The following is a 27,315-nucleotide window of genomic DNA, read 5'->3' as shown; positions in this document are numbered from 1 at the left end:
CATATGGATGTCAGTAAAAATGAAATGAATACATGGTATATCAAAGACTACAAAGCAATGGTTTCCATTTTATGACAACAGCCTCAATAGGGTGAAAACACACTTTGCCAAATGTGCGTGGTAACAATCTCCTGGTATCGGCCTCCAGTCATTACAAAGCTAATGTAGAAGTCCTGCTGTAAAATGTGCTGTTTATCCAAGACGCCGAAAAAAAGAATGTATCTGCGTGGCACTATTAAACAATGTGTGGCTACTACAAGGATGTGTGGCTACTATCCATTGCTCAGGGGCTACTACTTATAGTCTGTGGCTAACACCAATAATGTGAGGCTACTACCTGTGGTGTATGGCTACTAGCCGTGATATGAGGCTATTTACCGGTGTGGGGTTTACTTCACAGGGGCCAACACTAAAGAAGCGTCTTAAAAGAAGTTAATCAAACTAGGATATGTAAAAAAACATATATATATACATATATAGGTTTTGCCTTTGATCATGAATGGCTTGGTTGTTCTCAGGCCACAAACAAGACATTGACATTTCAAAATTGTCCGTCCTGCCAAGCTACATCTCAATCAGGAGGAGGAAAAAACAGGGATCACCCCACATACTGTATATTGGGGATTGCAAGGCCGTGCCAAAACACACAATCATTTTTATGACAAGAGCATCGTGTCGTCTAATACTAGACCAGGCACCAGAGATACCGAAGTGATGCATTCTGGTCCTAAGCCACCACAACTGTATTTTTCCAAGGCTAGCTGGAGTTTTTTGATCAGCGAGTCCTGGCAGTGCTGAGGTGGAGGTAATAAATTAGATATAGATAGCGCAGCTGTACTCCATGAAATACCACAGTAAACCGCACATCTGGAAAGTATAATACAACATTAAGACTTTGACGTTTAAATAGGTCAGCCTGGAAAAAATTGAGACGTTCTTTTAGACAAATCGATGCGCCGTTTGTTGTCATTGAGGCACTTTGGTCTTCCGTCAGTGTTTCATGCTGCCAATAAAGGATGTATCGTGATCTTGTCAACAGACAAACACAGAGCAGTCTGAGCGTTTGACTTTCATTGTTTATTACAGCTACTAAGATGAGCACCTGCGTTTCTGTCCATTGTATTTATGAGCCGGAATAAAAGTTGAGTCACACTGCAATTGTTGCAAAACCCATGTTGGCCCAGAGTTTCAGTAGGATGGTTAATTCCCTATTAGACATTTCCCCATGATGTTTGAATCACATTTCTAAACGCTCAGCATTTTCACACTGGAAACCGAGCCAAACCAGAACTTTTAAATGAGAAGTTGACAGTAGCCAATATAAAGTAGAATTTGTTGTCTTTGCTCCTGCAGTTTTATCGCCCACTCTTGAAGGAAAGTGGCCTGCATTAAAACTTTACAGCCTGTCAAAGAAATGAAATGCTATGCTGTAGGATCAGCACTGCAGATTTTTCAGTGTTGTGGAAGAAAGTTTTTTTTTACCATCTGTTTTAAATAATTTCATGGTCATATTACAGTCAGTTGTTTTGCATATTTTTGGTGGAGGATTTTGACATTATCGCAACTTCTCAAACTATTATTTTCAATCAGTTCACATAAAAAATTATTGTTGTTTAGACCTCTCAATATATAACATTATCAATGTTGAATAAAAAACTTCTAACTAATCAAAAGGTTACTTTGAACCTTTCAATCACACCGTACCTCTCATAACCTTTGATGGAACAACCTCTTACTGGTGAACAGTTCATTCAAATTCAGAACTGGTGCTCCTCAATTTGCAATCCTCCCTTAATTGAGTAAACTCTCCACTTACATTTGGTGAGATAAATTATGACGGAGGAGCGTTAATGCTGCCCTGCACTTAAACAAGAACTCATTCATTCAACTGTTATGCCTTTGGTCGCAGTCTTAACTGTCCGTGAAATGAATCTGCATTTTAAGTAGGTACATAGAATTAATCCAACGTAAAATTTAAAAGACATCCGTGTCAAAATGATCCAAACAGCCAGTGACTGTGAGACTTATTGCTCCTTTTAAATGAGAGTCTGTTTCACTAGGGAAGTGGGGCTGTGCAGTGCAGGAGCATAATTCCTTGCATCTAACAAAATAGACTTATTTTCCATGTTCCAAAAGATAATAAAACCTGTAACACTGTGCAATGGTCATAATGTAAAATATCCCATTACGGGACATATTATTAATATGGCAATACCTAATTTGTCACTTTAAAACGTGAGAAAAGTTTCACCCACGACTGAAGAATATGTATCATCCGTCGATCTGCAATATTTCATCAAATAAAAACGAAAATAAATAAATGAGTTATTATCCAATCAAAATGCATAATATTGGCAAATTAAATAAAAAAAATCACAGAGATGTGGAAGTAACCCCCACAGTGTGTTAAAAAGATTTCCATAATTGTTTGGAAAACACATTAAGCCTCGATGTGAAGATTACATTTTCCCAGGTCTGGTCTGCTGATGTGTCAGAGAAAACACAGTGATCTTCACAATGAAGTTGAGCTTCGGTTCAATAATGACAAGATCTGTGATAAAGCTCTCTCATTTTCTTAGGAGAAATATTATACCGTCTGGACTGCATCAATCACAGTCATCACCGTTATCCTCACTTCTGATGAATTTATCACCGGTTTTGTCAACAATATTCCTCATTCTCATCAATGTAATCATTCTTCTCGTCATCCAAAATATTTCTTCACGAAGTGAATAAAAGAGTCTGAAAGCAGAGTCTGTGTGCTCTAATCAAACCCAGAGTGTGTTATCTAAAGAAAGCACCAGTTCAAGTAATTTGTATTTACCTGAAGTAGAAGAATATGGCCAGAGAGATCATGAGGGAGGCTATTGATAAAGCGTGACCCACAATTGCCATGTAGTACAGGATGTAAGCCATCTGGAAAATAAAGACACACACGACATAAGACAAATCCCACTGTGTAACAGTCAGCAGGGATATTCATGAGCCCTCAGCCTTTCATTTGCCAACTTGATGTAAACAGAAACGTGAAAAAAAAGAGACTAGGACAGGTCTTTTTTAAAGCACACATGGTTTTCATCCATTCAATAATGAAGTTGTCACTGAACCCCGCGTGACCCATTCACACTCTTCTCGTCCTCGCCATTTCCCCTTAAAATAAACTAGCTTCGTAGGCAACAATCACAGAACCCTTTGAGGTATTTTCCATTGCATTTCTGAAGCTCGCCAGGGGAACACCCGTGTGTATATGTTTGCTTCTGTCCTATTGCTAAGGAAGGAGACTTTACCTGCTGAATTTGAGCAATTAGTCCCTCTACTATGTGCCACTAGTACATTAACTATACAGAACATTAACTACACCATATTTTTCATATCCAGTTTTATTTGACCAGTGGTTCCCCATATAGTCTCATCGGTGCTAGACATTTGACGCTTATCATACCAAGATGACATAAGCAATGATCTGGGGGAAAACAGGGTTAACTGCCCTGCTCAGGGTTAACTGCCCTGCTCCGGGGCAGAGCGACAGATTGTTTTACTTAACGGCTCGGGGGTCCGGCCTAGCGAACTTTGTGACACTGGTCCGTTGCTATAAACACTAGACTAGTGGTTCTCAAACCCCTTCCTCTAGGAACCCCTTCCTCTAGGAACCCCTTGCTCTAGGAACCCCTTCCTCTGGGAACCCCTTCCTCTAGGAACCCCTTCCTCTAGGAACCCCTTCCTCTGGGAACCCCTTCCTCTAGGAACCCCAGCCGCTCCGTGATTTTTAACTACTCCTGAGCTAGTCCACCTGATTCAACCTGTCAGCTAACACTCAAGGCCTTGTTTAGCGAACCTGGTGTGCTACTTCAGGGCTACAGCTAAGATATTGAACGTCGGGGGGGGGGGGTTCCGCGAGGAGAGGTTTGAAAATCGCTGCACTAGAGAACCCGCTGTACCTAATTCAAACATAACGTGATGGTAAAATGGGATCAGGTGTACGTTTAAAATGTCCTCAGCGTACAGGGAACCAATGGATCCGTGCATGAAAAAAATGTACCTTCAGTTTGCCCGTAGTGTGGTAGTTACAGAGGGTGTAGTTGGACCACGTCCGGTTGGTGTCTGGGTGCCGGAACCACTGTCCCGATTCAGTACAGATCTTTGTAGCTTTTTCTGACAAAAGAATGCAAGTATGACTAATAGCTCACACTTTGAAACACCTGTAACGCTTAAACGGAAAATCTGTAAATATTTTAACTGCACGTGTCACTACGCATCGCAACCACTTAAGGCTATGAATAATTAATGAAATGCAGTGGATTTTTGCAATTCTAGCAGACAAGTTCCACAGTGATACATTTATTACCAGTCAGCACTGGAACATCAGGCCAACCAGGGCTTGTTTCTTTACTGCTGGCATGCAGCTAAAGTAAACACATGATTCATTAACAGGGAAAACAAAAAGGGGTGCATTCACACCGCCAGCCCACCATTTATTTGCTCCTCCCCAATAAATCTTTTGACCAGACAAGTCACGAAAATGTATGACTTGAAAAGACCCAGGAAAGTCAGTGGTAAATGATTCAGAAGCAGGCCACTGCGTACTGTATAATGGCCACTGTAGCCAGGCCTCACCAGTTGAATCAAAGTCCTGGAAATAGTTAGGGCAGTTCTGCCAGCTCACTGTGCCTGCAGGTGTGTCCTCCCAACACAGCCACCCGTCCCAGGTCCGGTTACAGTACAGGCCTGCAGAACCATGAAAGACAACCAGAGATAATACACAACCAGAGATAACACACAACCAGTTACAACACACAACCAGAGATAACACATAACCAGAGACAACACACAGCCAGAGATAATACACGACCAGAGACAACACACAACCATCGATAACACAAAACAAGAGAGAACACACAGCCAGAGAAAAGACACAACCCGAGATAACAAACAACCGGAGACAACACACAACCAGAGATAACACACAACCAGAGATCACAAACAACCAGAGATAACACACTGATGAGGACTAATTACACTGCCTAGCTTGATGAACCCAACCGTACATGGATCACTTGGTCACACTCCACTGTCTCAATTGGGCTCTGTTATGTAATGAGGCCAACTGATTAAGAACCACTTCTTATTTACAGCAGAAAAGTGTTGGTATCTATGGGATGTCATTTCTACTTGTGGTGCCCTGTAAGTATCACTACCTGATTTGTTATAAGGCAGGTCTCTGTTCATCTTCTCAAAGCATTTGTATTGACTGTCAATAATCTTCTTCCTCGTCTCCTCGTCTTGGTTTACCCGGGGGCTGAAGGGAATCTCCAAAGTAGGCACGAGAGATGCAGGTTCCACCAGACTCACCTTCCGGGGCAGACAACACGTAACAAAACATATTCAACATATTCAACATCAGGTCTCCTGTTCATAACCAAGCAGGATGCAAAAAAGATATCAGAATAGCAGCAGTGATAATAAAAAATGACAAATCACTGTGTCATAGAAGCATAAGAATCATTCCACATTTAAATCAGACACAAGCTGAAAACCTCACAGACGACATATAGTGTTATTCCTTATCGGGCGAATACATTCAGAAAAACTCCTGATTCCAGTTTAAATTATTAATGGAATCATAAACAGCGAACATAACAGACCCAACAACTCAACAGAACAGGACCAGTCTGACTGTACATGTAGCTGCTTCCTTCTGCCTTGAAAGCATATTCAGGTGCACTATTCTGGACCAGGGATCTGGTCTAAAGTAGTGTGGATTATACACAAAATATGTCACTATTTTGAGAAACATTTCCGGTTCCAGACGAACCCAGGCACTGTTTTGTCCATTAATCAACTGCATACAAATCAATCTCTGTTTACCTTTAATCTGTCCTTGGAGAGCGTCAGGCAGTTGGACCAGGTCGTATTAATGGAAGGACTTTGGACCCAATTACCAGATTCATCACAATATTTTGACACTTTTCCTGTAAAACAAATTAAATAAATGTCCACGGTAATTGTTATAGAAATCATTTCGGCGGTGACTAATGGGGACTTGGCACTAGCTGAATCCATCAGATAATAATGGATGGACATGAAGCCACACGTGTTACTGCATGCATTCTGAATGCACTGGAGAATCAACTGTAGAGGCAGTAGTTGGGCTCTGCACTGGAGAATCAACTGTAGAGGCATTATTTGGGCTCTGCACTGGAGAATCAACTGTAGAGGCAGTAGTTGGGCTCTGCACTGGAGAATCAACTGTAGAGGAAGTAGTTGGGCTCTGCACTGGATAATATAATGTAGAGGCAGTAGTTGGGCTCTGCACTGGATAATTAAATGTAGAGGCAGTGGTTGGGCTCTGCACTGGAGAATCAACTGTAGAGGCAGTAGCTGGGCTCTGCACTGGATAATCAACTGTAGAGGCCATAGTTGGGCTCTGCACTGGATAATTAAATGTAGAGGCAGTAGTTGGGCTCTGCACTGGATAATTAAATGTAGAGGCAGAGGAAGTAGTTGGGCTCTGCACTGGAGAATCAACTGTAGAGGCAGTAGTTGGGCTCTGCACTGGAGAATCAACTGTAGAGGAAGTAGTTGGGCTCTGCACTGGATAATATAATGTAGAGGCAGTAGTTGGGCTCTGTACTGGATAATTAAATGTAGAGGCAGTAGCTGGGCTCTGCACTGGAGAATCAACTGTAGAGGCCGTAGTTTGGCTCTGCACTGGAAAATCAACTGTAGAGACAGTAGTTGGGCTCTGCACTGGATAATTAAATGTAGAGGCAGTAGCTGGGCTCTGCACTGGAGAATCAACTGTAGAGGCCATAGTTTGGCTCTGCATTGGATAATTAAATGTAGAGGCAGTAGTTGGGCTCTGCACTGGATAATTAAATGTAGAGGCAGTAGTTGGGCTCTGCACTGGAGAATCAACTGTAGAGGCAGTAGCTGGGCTCTGCACTGGAGAATCAACTGTAGAGGCCATAGTTTGGCTCTGCATTGGATAATTAAATGTAGAGGCAGTAGTTGGGCTCTGCACTGGAGAATCAACTGTAGAGGCCATAGTTTGGCTCTGCATTGGATAATTAAATGTAGAGACAGTAGTTGGGCTCTGCACTGGATAATTAAATGTAGAGGCAGTAGTTGGGCTCTGCACTGGAGAATCAACTGTAGAGGCAGTAGCTGGGCTCTGCACTGGAGAATCAACTGTAGAGGCCATAGTTTGGCTCTGCATTGGATAATTAAATGTAGAGGCAGTAGCTGGGCTCTGCACTGGAGAATCAACTGTAGAGGCCATAGTTTGGCTCTGCATTGGATAATTAAATGTAGAGACAGTAGTTGGGCTCTGCACTAGATAATTAAATGTAGAGGCAGTAGTTGGGCTCTGCACTGGAGAATCAACTGTAGAGGCAGTAGCTGGGCTCTGCACTGGAGAATCAACTGTAGAGGCCATAGTTTGGCTCTGCATTGGATAATTAAATGTAGAGGCAGTAGTTGGGCTCTGCACAGGAGAATCAACTGTAGAGGCCATAGTTTGGCTCTGCATTGGATAATTAAATGTAGAGACAGTAGTTGGGCTCTGCACTGGATAATTAAATGTAGAGGCAGTAGTTGGGCTCTGCACTGGAGAATCAACTGTAGAGGCAGTAGCTGGGCTCTGCACTGGAGAATCAACTGTAGAGGCCATAGTTTGGCTCTGCATTGGATAATTAAATGTAGAGGCAGTAGTTGGGCTCTGCACTGGAGAATCAACTGTAGAGGCCATAGTTTGGCTCTGCATTGGATAATTAAATGTAGAGACAGTAGTTGGGCTCTGCACTGGATAATTAAATGTAGAGGCAGTAGTTGGGCTCTGCACTGGAGAATCAACTGTAGAGGCAGTAGCTGGGCTCTGCACTGGAGAATCAACTGTAGAGGCCATAGTTTGGCTCTGCATTGGATAATTAAATGTAGAGGCAGTAGTTGGGCTCTGCACTGGATAATTAAATGTAGAGGCAGTAGTTGGGCTCTGCACTGGAGAATCAACTGTAGAGGCAGTAGCTGGGCTCTGCACTGGAGAATCAACTGTAGAGGCCATAGTTTGGCTCTGCATTGAATAATTAAATGTAGAGGCAGTAGTTGGGCTCTGCACTGGAGAATCAACTGTAGAGGCCATAGTTAAATGTTAAATAAGATTGGGCTCTACATTATAATGTTTTCATGTTTTTTTTCCCAATAATTTACAGTTGTGGACAAATGTAAATTATTGTAGCACTGTAGCAGTTTTTCACTTTCTTTGTATAACCGACTGAAGGTCTATTTTCATCTACTAGACAAACAAAAACCTGACAAAAACACATCCTAACATATTGCCTCAAAGCCTTATTCTCTCACAGTGTTCTGCATTTCATATATTGTTTCCCAAAACCATTTTACGTTTCCCAAAACAGTTAACCGTCGGTCCTTCATGTTGTTGTTTGAACTATGAATAGCCTCTTTAAGAGTAGCTCTGTTGGTTCTCATTACTGGTTCACGCTTCGCTACATTCCATTACACTGACAGCCAGCTCCTTGTCATTCAACTAATTACAGACAGCACAGAACACTTTATTATATCAGTTGCTCCCAATGCACAAGTAGTGTCAGTGGAAAACTGGTAAGATCAAGGCCCGCATTCAAAAAGCATCCCAGAGGAGAACTCCTGAACAGCAATTAGTTTAGCTTTTGTAGATCCCATTGAATAAGGTTACGTGGGGAGGTCCTTCAGTAGATCGGCACCTTTAACCACTGATCTTGGACCTGGTCCACACGGTATATACAACCTGGCTCTTCATTATGATCTAAAACGCTGGTCATTACTGGTCAGAACTTGGGGGCTCTATCATCATTCTTATTGAGTCTACTGGCAAGAAGAGCCTCAATTTACCTCCACCATGCCTATAATCAAGCCTTTCTCCTGTGGTCCGGCTTATTTGTTTCCTGTGGCCCGGCTTATTCGTTTCATTTGTCATCGCGTGGTCTTACCGGAGGTATCCACGCCATGGTGTCCTGGGCAGCTCTGTGTAGCATAGGATCCAACCGGAGTCTCGTCCCAACATAGCAAACCATCCCACATACGGCTACAGAACGCACCTGCATCAGGGAGAAAGACTTTCAAAAGTACGCTCAGTGGCAAGCTTATCAGATACACCCATTTACTACCGACTTGGACCCATTTGCCACCAGGGCAGACGCCCACATTTCTTTGAGGATGTACCTAACGCGGTGTCAGAGACACCTTCCAAAGGTGGGTTCCCGCGAAGCCAGCATGATGGCACCGCACATTTGCTGGAGATCACACGTCAGTACATTAATACTGTAGGTGGCCGTTTCATTTCTCCGCAAAGATTCTTGGCTGAGTTGAGATCTGGGGACTGTTCAGGCCACGAGTCAACTGAACCGGGGATTCATCAGATCAAGGAATTCTTTTTCCACTCCACAGTTTCCCAGCATTTATCTCATGCCCTTTGGAGTTGTTTCATCCTGTTCGTGCAGAACAGGGGTGGGACCAGCGTGGCAGCTGTTTCCGAGACGAACGTGCGTTCCAATCACAGTCAATCAGATCGTACTCACAAGTCAGTCAGGTCACGTGTTTCACTCGTTCTAACATTTAATCTAGCAGTGACAGAATGCCTTGCTGCCTGCTCTGCATAGCAGGCCCTGTGAGTCACTGTCGGTAGGATTGATCTGTGTTCCTGAACAGGCAGGTGTACCTAATAACTGGCCAATAGGTACATAGTTACCTGATCATTCACTCCACTGTAGACAGCCTCCGGATTTCTCAGCCATGTGCGTAAACGATGAACGTCTTTGATTTACATTTCAGTCATTCAGCAGAGTGCCTCAGAAACGTTGCATTCGAGAAAAGATGATCCTTCGATTGAGAATAATTATGCTATTGTACTTCTCAGGCCTATGTCACTGAACTGAAGTCCGGGGACGAGCATTTGCATGACCTCAGTTTAGGACAGTGGAGGACTGAGTACACGTCCATCCACGAAGACTCACTAATACATTATAACAGAGGTCACAACACCAGTGCTTTCTCAAATAGCTCCAGTAATCGGATCCAATTCTCCCTGTAAGTAGTGTCATTAGATTAAAGCGGGCAATCTGGGATTGGCGTATCAATTTTTTATTTTTTTCATTTGAATGAGTGACTCGGGCTTCACCTGTTTTGTTGTGCTGCTGGTCCTGGCTCAACAGTTCAAGGCATTTGTATTGACCCTCTGTCGCGGTCCGCCTCTCGTCTTCCATTACGGTCAGGACTGGACTTAGAGACGCGCCGGGGCTGGTGGATGCAGGGCCGGACTCCCTGGTGACGGCTCCACTCTGCGAAGGAACAATAACCACTTCATCTTACCACAACAGAGCTGCTGAAAAGAGCGTGGCTGGGTAGTGATGACTGTGGAGGCTGCGCTTAAGTTGCTCTGCCTTGACACTCAGTTGCCAAGAGATGAATTCAGCTGTGTTGTGTCGTGTCAATACTGGCATCGTCGCCTTTCAATGGTCTTGACCCGTGACGGTCCTGGGATGGGTAATTATATTTCTATGGTTTACCATTGGTACTGTGACAGCTATTTATCAACAATTTACACACGCGTGGTGATTTCACGCTAACAGCAACACGCTCACATGGTGTGTTGTCCGTTTATCTCGAGTGAGCTCCACAATGCTGTACTTGAAGTGTGCACTGAAGTGATTGCAAATGTTCGAGCGCAACAATATTTAATCGTTACAGCTCTGAAACCTTGACTGACTCATTTGTGTGTTCCTCCACACAGTAAAATCTATCTGAGAACTTCTGTGTGGTTCAGGACAAATAGCAGGCACTCCACATAAAAGGAAATGAGTGGACTGTTCATGTGAATGGGTTGAGTACACCTCTGAGGCCTGTTTTCCTGTTGTGTGATTAGAAAAATAAGCTTAAAAACCATAAAAGCCTGTCTGGTCTCCAAAGCCACACAAAGATGAGAAGGGAATCAACATTCATTTAGTATCCGTGTCCAGTGCGTCATTGTGATTATGACTCACCCCCCCCCCCCCCTAATATTTCTACTGAGAATTAAGCCACTCAATACCCAAGGACTTTTCTCTCTCAACCTCCACTGTTCTCTCTCTCTCCCAAGTGTCTCTCATCCTCTCTCGTTCTCTCGCTCTCTCTCAGCTTTGACACTTTAATTAATTCTACATGAGTACTAACACAATAGCTCAGAGAGACTTGCACGTAAACAACTCCCATCCACCCCGCACCCCCCCCTCTCCATTCCCCACCTCCCTCCATCTCCCCCCTAAACCCTCCTCTCAGTTTTTTATTACTTTCATCCTCTCCTCATTGAACTTTTGAAGCACTCTTTTCCATCTTGAGGGAAACAGTACATTAGGCTTACCTGACAGTTCAAGGCATACCTCGCTAACAATACCATACTAAGAAGGCCCCCCATCCCCCGTCCCCCCCCTGCTCGTCCTGAGAGGGTTTTCCAAACATCCATGATGTCCCATGTAGCAGTTTAGCAGCCGTACATATGATGTCACTCCAAACACTGAAGTAAATGACGTCATACATACGACCACCAGGCCACCACCAATGTCAGTTTGAAAGGTTCCACCGTACGAAAAAACTAAATGGTTCCCTCTCTATCAGACAGCGAGTGTACAGATAATCACGCCCCTGTCCGATCCTCCGTTCATCCGGCTGAAATAAGAGAGTTACTTCAGAATCGTCGTGAAAGAAAATGAAGGCATGCTCATCATGACCATTTGAGAAATTGATCAGTTTGAGTATGAATTGACTACGCTTTTCATGTAATACTGTATAAGTACTTATAGTAAATTTTAACACACTGAAGTATCCTTACTTCTATTTTAAATAGTACTTACAATACCCTTTTGTATAATAAAGTATAAAAACATTGGTTCCAAAAGAATACACTTCAAATACACTGCTTTTTACACATAAAAAGCAGTACTTTGTTTTGCATGTACACACACACAGACACACACACACACACCCACGCGCGTGCGCACAAATTCAAATACACACACCATCACACACAAACACAGCCAACCACTTCTGCCACTCATTGACAGTATCTGCAGTGCTTCAGCATCATGACTCAAAGACCTTGAGGCTTCTATTTGAGGTCACCCATGCTTTTACTTGCCAAACCAAACCCATTATTAATCACTGGTTTGGTAAGCAACATCAAATTAACATCTCTGATTTACACTAAGCCTTGAAAAGCAGCAGGGTTAAAGTGTTCTTGGACTTTGCCATAATTCATCGTAATTTGAAACACATTTCAATCACAAATCTAGTAAACTGTAAAACATTGCCAAACACGGCATGAAAGTGATCTACCAACAATTATTTCTTTATCGGAAGCTAAAGGTGCACTCACCACCAGGACAGACACCAACAGCCAATGGGAGCTTCTTAACCACATACTGTCAAGTCCAACCAAAATCTGTGGAGGAGAAAAGCAGAAGCATGTCAAGCCAACATTAGTTTTTCTAGTGGAAAACTGGGTAAACCGAGAAACAGGTTGTTTTAACTCATTACAATAAGGCAGCCTCATTGGTTAGCGCAATCTCTAAAGATCAGTGGCCCATATGCACGCAAATGCATACTATGTGTAAACACGTGAACACGTGAACGCGTCAACGCGTAAGTCAACACATTTTCGACTTTGCTAACGTGGACCTGGAGGGGGCGCTGCTGGCGTGGACCTGGAGGGGGCGCCACTGGCATGCACCTGAGCAAGTTCCTAGACCTCAGCTTTTTACGAATTTTTCCTCGAACAAAGCAAATTCCCCCTCTTGTTTACGTGACGTGTTGTGTTTGTAAAATTGACTATTGCAGCGTACATCTGCTGTGGTTATTCTTGAAACATAAATCACTTATGTTTCAAGAATGGCGGAAGGAAATATTGTGCTTTTTAATAAATGTGAATAAATAATAATACATAAATGCGTTAAATAACATCGTAGGCCTATATAATCATGTGGAAGAATTCCTGGTTTAGTAAGAATAACTACGAAAATGTCAGGCAAAAACTTAATTAAATGTTTTGAATTGGGCCTCAGATGTACAGACAAATTCCTAGTTGCGTCAGGAAGACTACGAAAAGGTCAGGCAAATGGAATTACATTGACAGGGGCATCGGACAACCGACACATTAACCAAATGCTATTGCCTCACAATATGCCATAACTCTATGAGATCATAGCATTGGTCTGCATGCGCCACGAAACAAATTCATCCTGAATAAAATACAGGCTACAGAGGAGATGTTTCCGCATTGATTTGCCGAAGCTCTCCTGTGTCAAGCGGCAGTGTGTGTTTGTGTGTGTATGTGTGTGTATGTGTGTGTTTGTATGAGTGTGTGTGTGTGTGTGTGTTTGTATGTGTGTGTGTGTGTGTGTGTGTTTGTATGAGTGTGTGTGTGTGTGTGTGTATGTGTGTGTGTGTGTGTGTGTTTGTATGAGTGTGCACGGGTGTTCGGAAAAGACAGCAAGCGATCGATTGAGGCGGACAAGACAAAAATACCAAAACAGTTGGTTCTATTGCACCAGCAGCATGGCCCCCATCCATGAGCCTTAGCTTTGCCTCTCAAACTACGGCATCACTTTGGCCCCGCGAGCCCCCACCGCAAGCCCCCACCACCCTGCTGTGGAACTGTCTGGACCTCGCTGTTAGATTACCGCACCTCACTGGAGCTCCAGGAAGTTAGACACAGCTGTAGATACAGCGAACATGCCATCGACACCGGCTTTGGCGGTCAGACCGGGGTTACGAGAAAGGGATAGGTGAGATGCACAGGTTCAGCAATAATTTAAACGCTTTATTCGTTACCTTGATTCATTAATGTAATGTGGTACTTAATAAACTATATAAGCCCTCTCTGAACATTATTCATACATTATAATCCCATAAGAGTATGCTTATTTTAAGCAAAAACAGGGCCTGGAGAACAACCCGTCCTCAGTACCCTACAGAACTCACTGCAGCACAGATCAGCATGAGTCAAAAACACTCAAACTGAGCACCATTCCATTGATCTCCTGCCGAGCACAGCCAGTTTAGGCCTGGTTCTGTTTTTTCACGCCAGCTCTTTTACCCCTGCCAGATGGCTGGGTGCAGTGCCACGTTGAGGACCAAGGCGCTTGGCACGGCTTTTTGCCATTCTACTGCCGGTGAAACGGCGCTCGGGAAGACACGCGGATATGTGGGACGATGTGGAAAAATCTGTGTGTGTTTCCGTGGCAGCTAGCCATGTAAAAGAGGAAAACGGAGTCGGCTGGAGATTGGTGAGTGCTCTGTAACTGGCTGTTTGATCACTGACCTTCACCCTGATCCTGGTATATGACGGCCGTAAGATATACTGCGAAGGAGCACCTCTAAAACTGTACTATGCCTGACATTTACAGGACAGGAAATGATGGGCACAGGCAGTTATTTGGAACAATTCTCATTGAATGGCCATTCTGAAGAAAGTTCTGGATATTTGAATGTGACGCTGCAGTATTTCCCGGACAATGTAATCCGTTACAATAACTATTCATTCAATCTAATCAGTCTCGTGAAATTTGGGATTAACGCGACCCTATGACATTACTTTGAGATTACTTTGACATTACTATTCAATTAAAATGCATTGGAAGAGGACAAGGAATTTTGCCAACTAGACGGCAAGATAAATCAATTTTAGATTCTAGATAGAAATAAATGGATGTTGTATTTTAATGAGGGTTGAATGTTTCTAACCCATTTATTTCTACCTCCATATAAATGCTAATACAGGCTACTGTAGCTGTAATGCCTGTCGGATTTGTAGTCATTTCAAATTGAATAAATACCCGTTGTTTTTCATAAATGTGACTTGGACGCATTGATTTAAAATGCTATTTTTTTTTTTTAACTGAACATAACAGCAAATGAAGGAGTTATCATGGAGGATAAGGACTTCAGCTGTTGAAGACACATTTGATTTACGGTATCACAATACTGACGGTCAATGTTATTAATAACATCAAACTTGCAAGGTGTCATTTCAACCATACTCGCCACCTTTCTGAACACAAAGGTCATCCAACAAGACATTATTTCTGTATCTAAAAGAAAATCTGTCTATTTGTTACTCCCCAAGACTGATTTGGGGGCACTTTTACCTGTTAGGACTGTAGAGAGAAACTGACCTTCATTGCAAGGAAATGCAGTGCACAGTCAGTTTACCACAAGGAACTTGCCTTAAAAATGTATCAAAGTCCCACCAACAACGACATAAATCCACTGACAGCAGCAGAGCAAGACAGATCATGGAGGGTTCTGGGTCTGCGAAACCACGAAGAAACCATAAACACTAGTCAGCGAACGAGCCGTGGAGAGACTGTTTTCTTTTTTGGGTTCTTTGAGTATATCCCAAATACCACCTTGTTCCCTATTTAGTGTGACATTTTTGACCCGAACGAAGGTTAAATTAGGTTTTGGGACACACAAATCTACCCACCCCCCCCCCCCCCCCGGCCATCCTCAGACAGCATTAGAGAAGACGTGGTAAGCATTAAAGAAGGAACTTTGCTAAAATTACAGAAATTTCAACAAAACGAATGACGGGCCCAGTCAGCATCAATTCTGGTGGCATGATACACTAAAACGTGACATATAAGTGAATTTGGAGCCAAATATGGTCAACAGTGATCAAGTGTCTGAGCTTCATCTGAAGGGAGACGGAGATACAACATTATGGTGACCCACTTCCTGTATATGTGTGTGGGTAACTATCTACGCCCCTCTCGTCTCTCTCCCCCCTCTCTCTGTCTCTCGTCTCTCTCCCCCCTCTCTCTGTCTCTCGTCTCTCTCCCCCCTCTCTCCTCACCTCGCTCCATCTCTCTGGATTTCTTCAGCTTTTTATCTCGTCACAGTATTTTTTTTCACGATGAGTTTAAAAAGTATTACCCACTCAGTCTTAATGAAAGACATAGCTCGTCTTCTGTTCTACATTCACTGTAATGGGCACACATTAGGTAGTTAACCCCAGCCTTGTAGGCTAAACCACAGACTGTATTTGACTACAGTGTAGACATGTTTCTCTTCTATCTAGGAGATATCTGGAATCTAAAAATATATTGTCTGTAAAAAAGTAATTACACCCCTGGGAAAGTTGTCTTCTTTATTTTTACTTATTTGGACACTTTACCAACTTTCCAGCAGTTAAACAAGACTGTATATACTGTGTATATAAATGTTTATGTATTTTTTTCATAATGTTATCGCTGATCGGTGCATATATATGGTATATATTTATGAGCTTCGTCTTTAGGTAAGAAAAGCCATTAAAATCACCGGTCACTCAGCTAAATTATGAAATGTGTCTCAATCTGGTTGCCTAGTCTGGCTCTACAAAAAGATGTATGTAGGCTACCAGTGGGCTGACAAGTGTTATGTAGAGATGGGGTATATGAGCCCTGACATGGGTCTCTGTCTGGGCATTTCATACAGAACAACAGGCCACTAGACTAGAGGGGAGGACATTTTTAATGCAGTGGTAGCGCATCCCAGGCACATGGCTGGGGATGGGATGGTGTTTTGAATCAAGTGCCACTGTGAGTACTCACACTACAGAGGGTTAAGGACCTCTCCAGAATAACTTCACAGAGATTAGCAAGGCTTTCGGGCTAGTAGATTGGTTTCAGAAATGTGAGGACTTGTTTAGGCCTGAAGAGCTCATCGCGGTCCAGCTTTTGGAAACTGTATATATACATCCCTGAACGAAAACATCAACACATTTGGTTCAGGCTGAAGGAGGCAGTGCTCCAGGGCAATAACTGAATGCGAATGAGAATGAATGCGGCATTATATGGGGCATTTTATTCTGTAACTCTCCTCTTCAGAAAAATATTTTTTTGAATTCATCCAATCCAGTTCCGCTATGAAATAATTACTCCTGGTCTAGTGAGGGAATGTACACGCCTTACCTGGCTTTATCACAACCCCTCGTCCTCCCTCCCCCACACCTCTCCCTCCCTCCCTCACCCCTCTCTCTTCCTCCCCCCCCACACCTCTCTCTCCCTCCCTCACCCCTCTCTCTTCCTCCCTCCCCCACACCTCTCTCTCCCTCAACCCACCCCCTCCCTCCCTCCCTGCCCTTCCCCCTCCCTCCCTCACCCCTCTCTCTTCCTCCCTCCCTCACACCTCTCCCTCCATGCCCTTCCCTCTCTCTCCCTCAACCCACCCCTCTCTCTTCCTCCCTCCCTCAGCCCTCTCTCTCCCTTCATCCTCCTCTCTTGTAGTGATTTTATTTCTACATGGGACCTTGTAGGAAGCAGTATGTTCAGGGAGTTTTGTATGGAGGAGACAAGATAATAACAAGCTCAGCAAGTGTGTATTTTTTACATATAGAGTGGTTGGCTTTAGTGTATCAATTGAGCTTTGTGACAGATACATGCCTATATGTATATGCATCTATGTATCTGCATTCACGGAGGAGGTTTGTAAAGGACTTTTGCATATGTATTTCAGATTGAAATGTTTAATATGACACATCATTGCAGCTCAGCTCACCTGTTTGTTGTTCAGGTCACTTCAGATGTAATCTAGTACAGGAGGAAGACGAATTACCACAGAGAAATCTGAGCCTCAGCAACATTCTGAGGGAAAACTGTAACTGTCAGCAATCAAGCACAGCAGATTAGAGCTTTCTTTTGTAGGTTTATGGGCCCAAACCATTTGAATGTGATTGAGAGCGTGGCTTGTTCGGCTGTTCTCTCTGGACAAGAGATGTTTCATCTAAATCTCGCTCTGACAGTCAGAAAGCGGTTGTGGTGAACTTCAGCTGTGTAGTGTATTTTAAACTCAGCCTGTCTACCTTTTACTTTTTTAATTTACCGGAGTATCATTCAGAACGGTTAATTTGATTTGTAAATGTGCTGACGCGTGTGGATATTTATAAGGACGATATTACACATCTTGGGTTGGATATGAAAAAAATCTTCATTTTTTAACTGTGAGTTGTAAGACAAAACATGCCTAGACAAAGAAGAAAAGAAATAAGAAGAAACTTTTCCAACCAAATGTTAATGTAAATAGCAGCTTGGATAAAAATATTCAGAAATACAGTGGATATAAAAAGTCTACACACCCCTTTTAAAATGCCAGGTTTCTGTGATGTAAAAGAATAAGACAAAGATAAATCATGTCAGAACTTTTTCCACTTTTAATGTGACATATAATGTGAAAAATTCAATTGAAAAACAAACTGAAATCTACGATGAGGAAAAATGAAAAATAAAATCCTTAATATTTAGTTTTTAACAGGACAGGAGTTGGTCTGTGTTTTGGAGCCCGGGGCCTTTATGGGCAGCTTTGGGTTGAGTGATTCACAACAGAGGTTTTATGTTGGTCAGGGCGTCTGCTGTGAATCAACAAGCATTTCCTCCCTCAATACTTTGAATTTGACATCATACTTGTGGGTCTTTGTAAGACTTATGAATCAAAGCAGAGAGATACCTTACTCGCCACTGTCTGCTATGAGGATAGAAACTTAAGCAAAACCATTTAGAGTGAGGCAATTCCTCAAAATGAGTCCGCTTTTTCCATCCAATGTTTTCCAAACCCCTTAATGAAGAATAAAATTTTGAGTACCGTGACGTCGCCCGGTATGGCGCAGCCGGGGCCCCACCCCGGAGCCAGGCCCGGGGTTGGGGCTCGAATGCGAGCGCCTGGTGGCCGGGCCTTCCCCCATGGGGCCCGGCCGGGCTCAGCCCGAACGGGTGACGTGGGGCCGCCCTCCCGTGGGCTCACCACCCACAGGAGGGACCATAAGGGGCCGGTGCAAAGAGGATCGGGCGGCAGTCGAAGGCAGGGGCCTAGACAACCCGATCTCTGGACACGGAAACTGGCTCTAGGGACGTGGAATGTCACCTCGCTGGCGGGGAAGGAGCCTGAGTTAGTGCGTGAGGTTGAGAGGTTCCGATTAGAGGTAGTCGGGATCACCTCTACGCACGGCTTGGGCTCTGGAACCACACTCCTTGAGAGAGGATGGACTCTTCACCACTCTGGAGTTGCCCATGGTGAGAGGCGGCGGGCTGGTGTGGGTTTGCTCATAGCTCCCCAGCTCTGCCGCCATGTGTTGGAGTTTACCCCGGTGAACGAGAGGGTCGTTTCCCTGCGCCTACGGGTCGGGGATAGGTCTCTCACTGTTGTTTGTGCCTACGGGCCGAACGGCAGTGCAGAGTACCCGACCTTCTTGGAGTCTCTGGGAGGGGTGCTGGAAAGTGCTCCGACTGGGGACTCTATTGTTCTACTGGGGGACTTCAACGCCCACGTGGGCAACGACAGTGACACCTGGAGGGGCGTGATTGGGAGGAACGGCCCCCCTGATCTGAACCCGAGTGGTGTTCAGTTATTGGACTTCTGTGCTAGTCACAGTTTGTCCATAACGAACACCATGTTCAAGCATAAGGGTGTCCATCAGTGCACGTGGCACCAGGACACCCTAGGCCGCAGGTCGATGATTGACTTTGTTGTCGTCTCATCTGACCTGCGGCCGTATGTGTTGGACACTCGGGTGAAGAGAGGGGCGGAGCTGTCAACTGATCACCACCTGGTGGTGAGTTGGATCCGATGGCGGGGGAGGAAGCTGGACAGACTCGGCAGGCCCAAGCGTACTGTAAGGGTCTGCTGGGAACGTCTGGCCGAGTCTCCTGTCAGAGAGATCTTTAACTCCCACCTCCGGCAGAGCTTCGACTGGATCCCGAGGGAGGTTGGAGATATTGAGTCCGAGTGGACCATGTTCTCCACCGCCATTGTCGAAGCGGCCGCTCGGAGCTGTGGCCGTAAGGTCTCCGGTGCCTGTCGAGGCGGCAATCCCCGAACCCGGTGGTGGACACCGGAAGTAAGGGATGCCGTCAAGCTGAAGAAGGAGTCCTATCAGGCCTGGTTGGCTTGTGGGACTCCTGAGGCAGCTGACGGGTACCGACAGGCCAAGCGGGCTGCAGCCCGGGTGGTTGTGGAGGCAAAAACTCAGGCCTGGGAGGAGTTCGGTGAGGCCATGGAGAAGGACTATCGGCTGGCCTCGAAGAGATTCTGGCAAACCATCCGGCGCCTCAGGAGAGGGAAACAGTGCCCTACCAACGCTGTTTACAGTAGAGGTGGGCAGCTGTTGACCTCAACTGAGGATGTCGTTGGGCGGTGGAAGGAGTACTTCGAGGATCTCCTCAATCCCGCTGTCACTTCTTCCATTGAGGAAGCAGAGGATGAGGGCTCAGAGGTGGACTCGTCCATCACCCGGGCTGAAGTCACTGAGGTGGTCAAGAAACTCCTCGGTGGCAAGGCACCGGGGGTGGATGAGATCCGCCCTGAGTACCTCAAGTCTCTGGATGTTGTGGGGCTGTCTTGGTTGACACGCCTGTGCAACATCGCGTGGCGGTCGGGGACAGTGCCTCTGGGATGGCAGACCGGGGTGGTGGTCCCTCTTTTTAAGAAGGGGGACCGGAGGGTGTGTTCCAACTATAGGGGGATCACACTTCTCAGCCTGCCCGGGAAAGTCTATGCCAGGGTTCTGGAGAGGAGAATACGGCCGATAGTAGAACCTCGGATTCAGGAGGAACAGTGTGGTTTTCGTCCGGGCCGTGGAACACTGGACCAGCTCTATACCCTCTACGGGGTGTTGGAGGGTTCATGGGAGTTTGCCCAACCAATCCACATGTGTTTTGTGGATTTGGAGAAGGCATTCGACTGTGTACCTCGCGGCATCTTGTGGAGGGTGCTTGGGGAATATGGGGTCCTGGGTCCTTTGCTAAGGGCTGTCAGGTCCCTATACAACCGAAGCAGGAGCTTGGTCCGCATTGCCGGCAGTAAGTCAGACTTGTTCCCAGTGCATGTTGGACTCCGGCAGGGCTGCCCTTTGTCACCGGTTCTGTTTGTAATTTTTATGGACAGAATTTCTAGGCGCAGCCAGGGGCCGGAGGGTGTCAGGTTTGGGGACCACACGATTTCGTCTCTGCTCTTTGCAGATGATGTTGTCGTGTTGGCCCCTTCTAACCAGGACCTTCAGCATGCACTGGGACGGTTTGCAGCCGAGTGTGAAGCGGTGGGGATGAAAATCAGTACCTCCAAATCCGAGGCCATGGTCCTCAGTCGGAAAAGGGTGGCTTGCCCACTTCAGGTTGGTGGAGAGTGCCTGCCTCAAGTGGAGGAGTTTAAGTATCTAGGGGTCTTGTTCACGAGTGAGGGAAGGATGGAACGGGAGATTGACAGACGGATCGGTGCAGCTTCTGCAGTAATGCAGTCGATGTATCGGTCTGTCGTGGTGAAGAAAGAGCTGAGCCGCAAGGCGAAGCTCTCGATTTACCAGTCAATCTACGTTCCTACTCTCACCTATGGTCATGAGCTTTGGGTCATGACCGAAAGGACAAGATCCCGGATACAGGCGGCCGAAATGAGTTTTCTCCGCAGGGTGGCTGGGCGATCCCTTAGAGATAGGGTGAGAAGCTCGGTCACCCGGGAGGAGCTCAGAGTAGAGCCACTGCTCCTCCACATCGAGAGGGGTCAGCTGAGGTGGCTTGGGCATCTTTTTCGGATGCCTCCGGAACGCCTTCCTGGGAAGGTGTTCCGGTCCCGTCCCACCGGGAGGAGACCCCGGGGAAGACCTAGGACACGCTGGAGGGACTATGTCTCCCGGCTGGCCTGGGAACGCCTCGGTGTCCCCCCGGAAGAGCTAGAGGAAGTGTCTGGGGAGAGGGAAGTCTGGGCATCCCTGCTTAGACTGCTGCCCCCGCGACCCGGCCCCGGATAAGCGGAAGAAGATGGATGGATGGATGGATGTTTTCCAAAAAGCAGTTTGAAATGCTTGTGATCCGGAAAAGGATCACTATTTAAGGCAGGGAAAATGTTTGCCAATTATTTATTTTTTTATAGAAGTATGCATATTGTTTATAGAATTATGCATACTGAGCATATTATAAATTCAGTGTAACAACGTGCTGCATATTTAAAGTAGTAATAACTGACACTTATATTCACTGACACTCATTTTACTGATAAAGCTGAGCAGATTCCCAAATAGCACACTATTCCCTATTAAGTGCAGTAGTTACTCATCAGAACCATGGCCAGAAGTCATACACTAAACAGGGAGGAAGGTCCCATCATAGACAGAGACGTAGTCAATTGTTGCTCTAAGGTCTTTGCACACTGATTTACACCGGTGTAATTCATCCTCTTCGTCCTGACAATCACACCGAGGATGATTTACACCAGTGTGATTGTCAGGACAAAGAGGATGATTTACACCAGTGTGATTGTCAGGACAAAGAGGATGATTTACACCAGTGTGATTGTCAGGACAAAGAGGATGATTTACACCAGTGTGATTGTCAGGACAAAGAGGATGATTTACACCAGTGTGATTGTCAGGACAAAGAGGATAATTTACACCAGTGAGATTGTCAGGACAAAGAGGATGATTTACACCAGTGTGATTGTCAGGACAAAGAGGATGATTTACACCAATGTGATTGTCAGGACAAAGAGGATGATTTACACCATTGTGATTTTCAGGACAAAGAGGATGATTTACACCAGTGTGATTGTCAGGACAAAGAGGATGTTTTGAAGTTATCTAGACATTTCTTCCTCACTATCTGTCATTCAGCAATCTGGGAATATTTTCTTCACTATCTGTCATTCAGCAATCTGGGAATATTTTCTTCACTATCTGTCATTCAGCAATCTGGGAATATTTTCTTCACTATCTGTCATTCAGCAATCTGGGAATATTTTCTTCACTATCTGTCATTCAGCAATCTGGGAATATTTTCTTCACTATCTGTCATTCAGCAATCTGGGAATATTTTCTTCACTATCTGTCATTCAGCAATCTGGGAATATTTTCTTCACTATCTGTCATTCAGCAATCTGGGAATATTTTCTTCACTATCTGTCATTCAGCAATCTGGGAATATTTTCTTCACTATCTGTCATTCAGCAATCTGGGAATATTTTTTTCACTATCTGTCATTCAGCAATCTGGGAATATTTTCTTCACTATCTGTCATTCAGTTATCTGGGAATATTTTCTTCACTATCTGTCATTCAGTTATCTGGGGATGTTTTCCTGTGGTCCAGGACAAATAAAACTCTGCTTTTCTACTGGGATTTGATCTTGGAGCTAATGCCAAGGAGTTCTTTGCAATTCCTCCTCAGAATCTGAGCTGCCAATGGCCCAGTGGGTTGAAACAGCCTGAACATCCTCCAGTGCCTCCCTCAACTGTAGCATGCAGCTGAGCAGGGGGGTGGATAACTGAGGCATCCTATTATTTCCTCATCACTTTCCCAGCTTTCTACGCTTGACATCAATATTGGGAAACAAATGAAAAACGGGAAGGGGAGAGTGGAGGGAGAGGAGATAACATCAGACAAGAGACAGTATACACATCACAGATACAGGAAAAAATACAAATACAGGAATTGTGATCAAATAAAACATTTCACATTAACGTGTGACTTAACCATTCCTTTAAACTCCTCTAAAGAAACAAGATCTTGGTTTTTCGGCCTGGAATGAATTCCAGGACTACAGAACTGAGTAAGCGAAACACACTTTTTTCAGGAACTGCTAGAATTAAGTAGGTTTGAGACCGTATCCAGTATTATTTTCTGACCTTATTAAAGAGATAAAGTGTCAGCTTTCCAAAATGGCCTCGCAGATCACAATATATCAGCGTTTAAGCCGAAACAGTCAGCGAAGGCCAGCCCGCGGCACTACCCAGTTCTCATTGATGTGTCAGAACCTATGAAAGGGTGATAAAACATTGGGCTGCATGATACAAGGAATCAAATTATCCTTGCGCCGATAATAAAAACCCCATTCTCAGCCTAAGCCCCTTTAATGGGTTCTCAATATGATTAGTAAAGGTCAAATTGTCATCCACCCAAAATCATGCTCTTGGTGAATGTTCTTCAAAGGTGGCAATGTTCAGCTGTTTAGCTGTGAGAGTACCATGCATGTAGTTGCTGAGGGAATTAACTACAAGCGTCTAATCATACCGATTACATTGAACAATGTCAAAAGCAGTTTGAAATGTTTTAAAAGCCTGGGTTAAAGAGCTGCAAGTCAAGTGTACAACGAATATCATTCAAAACCTTCGGACTTGCTGTTACTGTGGCGTGACCTAAAACCTTACTGCATACGTCTCAGATTGACTTTCAGGTGTTCATTCACCAGGGATTTCAAGACTTTTGCCAAAACAGACAATTTATACATGGTTATTCAGTAGCTTGGAGTCCCCTCCTTTCGGCTGCAAACCAAGGGTTGTTTTGGTCCAAACCTGCTCCTACTGAATGTGTCTCCCGATCTGCCCAGTCGAAATGACTGTCCTTTCAGAAAATATTCAGGAAACATGTGAAACCCTTCCTCTTCACAGAGCATCTAAAATATCTACAGCCAGCCCTTCTGTTGCCTTAATGAACCAACACCTGTTGCTATATACATTTTTGGTATGTTCTACCCAGCGCTTACTTTTGCCGATAACTGCTTTATTTAGTTTACTGACAACGACTGAGTTGTGTGTTTCAGCTACTTAACATGTAAGCATTAGCTGGAAGTGACTCTCAATGAGAGTGCTGAACGACTGAACCGTAAACTGTCGCCCCTGTCCTTTATTGGGAATTGTTAGTTAGGGGCATGTTTGTTGCACACCTCCTGGAATGCTTTCCGGAATGACAAGAGGCCAATTCCACGTCACAGAGGAATTCCGCTCTATTCCACACTGTATCAACAACACTGAATGCCAAACGGTTTGTTTTCATGGGGATACCTGGAGATGGTTTAGGCATGGTGATCCCATTGGAATGACACCAGAACAATTACAATGGTGGGGATTGTTTTATTTAAAATCAAAAGTGTAAACAGGTCAGAGTCTCTGTCTGCATTTACTAATTATCCTGTGTCAGCAAATTCAGACCATCCTGTGACTTCAGGCAGTCCAGTGAATTCAGGCGATCCAGTGACTTCAGGCGATCCAGTGATTTCAGGCGATCCAGTGATTTCAGGCTATCCAGTGATTTCAGGCGTTCCTGTGATTTCAGGCGATCCAGTGTGAGAGACATTAGGGTCAGAGAATGCAACAGAATGTAACGCGTCACAGTTTGTGTGGAAAACCTTCAATCACAGGTGGGTACTTGTTTAGGTCTGCTGTCTGTGCGGTCTAGCAAGCTCGATATTCTGTTCAGTAGTTATCCAGTATTCACTCGTGTGGCCATAATAATATTTGCATTGTCACGTTGCCTTACAATATTAGGTTTGCAACTGAACGAGCACATGACCTGAGGATGTGTGTTTGGAAACGGCAATGTTCTTGCTGCGAGCCAATAACCATGGCATCCAGTTGTTTAGGGAACCATGGCATCCAGTTGTTTAGGGAACCATGGCATCCAGTTGTTTAGGGAACCATGGTATCCAGTTGTTTACGGAACCATGGCATCCAGTTGTTTAAGCAACCATGGCATCCAGTTGTTTAGGGAACCATGGCATCCATTTGTTTAGGGAACCATGACATCCAGTTGTTTAGGGAACCATTGCATCCAGTTGTTTAGGTAACCATGGCATCCAGTTGTTTAGGGAACCATGGCATCCAGAGTGGAGCTGCAAAGTTCCATTAGGACCAACATAGAGGGTTCTGTTTGGATGCTTCTGACACATGGGTTATTAACTAGGCCGGTCTAGTTTTCTGTTTGTTTGTAATTGGTCTAGTGTTAATTCCAGGCATAACCCTCTATTGAAAGCCCTTGTCTACCATTGCATAATACATGTACAGTACTGTATATTTTGGAGGAAATAGTCAGCCCTTGATTACTGGTCGTTTAATCCAATATTTATGTTTGAATTAAGGGATAATTTAAGAGGAAGAACAAAAAGTCTAGACAACCTTCTGTCTATATTTACACTGAATTGGTTAATTTCCTCTGTATTTTTCACCAACATACTCATCTGTCAGCCAGGGATATTCGTTCCATTTCCAAAAGCAGACAGCAGAGGACAGATTTGGAGTAATATCTTGAATATTGCTGCCAGTTTCAGGTTTGTGCTGTGTAAGGGGAAAAAACACATTCAGGAGTAAGATCCTGATTATATTTTAGTAACAAAAAAAAAACAGTGTCTGCAAGCCAAAATGCACACAGCTGGATTATAAAGTACAAAGCCCTAAGTTGTGCCGTGCAGATTCTATTTGATAAAATAAATTGGGAAGATTGGAGCATAACGACACAATATGGATGACTCATCCACCCCAGTCCAAAAGCATTAAGACAGACGGAACACAGCCTGGCTGATGTAAAGATTTCCCTTCGGGGTTAAAGATCTCTATGAGATTACCCGGTAGATCGGTGGAATAGGTGGAACGCCAAAGAGGTTAAAAAAACACTGAATCCCAATTTCAACCAGCCTCTACCGAGCGAGATCACATACTGAGGGGCACATTTTAGATATAAGAGCTTTGAAAAGTGCAGTGCTTGGTGAATGGGGGGGCAACATTAGTCCCATAAATCAGATGAGGAAGGCGGTTATAAAACCACGAGAAATAGCTCTGGTTTGCATACAGAACGGCATCCCAGTCTCCACCACTGCGTATTTCTTCTGAAGCAATGCATCACGCAGTGTTTGGAGTGGGTTGCCATTTATGACGTCCCAATGGAAGCTGGGAAGCAGACAGAGGAGAGGCGCATCACAGGCACATCACAGCCACATCAGAGCCGGGTCACTGGATACTGATGGGGGTTTCCTTGTTCCGTGATCCAAAGTGTAGGTTACACACCTACTGACCTTAGAGAACAAGAATATTTTCTTCTTCCAGCTAAAGAAAATCTTCACCTAATTATGTATTTCCAAAAAACATACGTTTGTACTCTGAAACCCCACTTATCGATTGCCCCATATAAAAAAAATAGTTTCTCAATAGTCAAAAGTTGCAAAAAAAGTATTTCTTAAGCAAATGACTGAGCTTGAATGGCTGAGCATTACTCACCCAACTGCAACGGCCAATTAAGTCGAAAATGAAGCACGTGAGAAAAGAGAGGAAGCGGTTTGGTTGGAGGGAAACCAGAGAAACGAAGAGTTATCATCTCAAAATTCTGCTGGCTCTCTGAGCATCAATCACTCAGCATGTTAGCTAGCTGCCCCTCAAATCACTGAATTAATTCCCCACATGATTGCTCAATTGGAGTGTCTTTCACTTCATGCACTCTCTATTTCGTTATTGATATTTTCTTCGCTTTCTCCCTCTTTCTTTGTCTTTCTTTGTCTCTTTACTTTTCTCC

The 27,315-nt window shown here is 44.4% G+C and overlaps 1 protein-coding gene across 2 annotated transcripts in view; it reads right to left on the bottom strand.

Annotated features, from left to right (window-relative positions):
• calcr (calcitonin receptor) overlaps positions 1-27,315 on the bottom strand; it is a 54,520-nt gene that overhangs the window by 11,763 nt on the left and 15,442 nt on the right. For both annotated transcript variants that reach the window (XM_010891515.5, XM_020050040.3), the window contains exons 2-9: positions 12,401-12,466; positions 10,172-10,331; positions 8,985-9,092; positions 5,866-5,969; positions 5,196-5,349; positions 4,615-4,725; positions 4,040-4,152; positions 2,825-2,916 (exon numbers count right to left, since the gene is read on the bottom strand). In XM_010891515.5, the coding sequence (XP_010889817.1) occupies positions 2,825-2,916; positions 4,040-4,152; positions 4,615-4,725; positions 5,196-5,349; positions 5,866-5,969; positions 8,985-9,092; positions 10,172-10,331; positions 12,401-12,445 (887 nt within the window). In that variant the 5' untranslated portion in view covers positions 12,446-12,466. The remainder of the gene's footprint in view (positions 1-2,824; positions 2,917-4,039; positions 4,153-4,614; positions 4,726-5,195; positions 5,350-5,865; positions 5,970-8,984; positions 9,093-10,171; positions 10,332-12,400; positions 12,467-27,315) is intronic.

The sequence above is a fragment of the Esox lucius genome, chromosome 10 (genome assembly GCF_011004845.1).
Source record: "Esox lucius isolate fEsoLuc1 chromosome 10, fEsoLuc1.pri, whole genome shotgun sequence".
Classification (NCBI taxonomy): domain Eukaryota; kingdom Metazoa; phylum Chordata; class Actinopteri; order Esociformes; family Esocidae; genus Esox; species Esox lucius.
The sequence above is the reverse complement of the archived record's forward strand: the minus strand, read 5'-3'. Positions and strand labels throughout refer to the sequence as shown.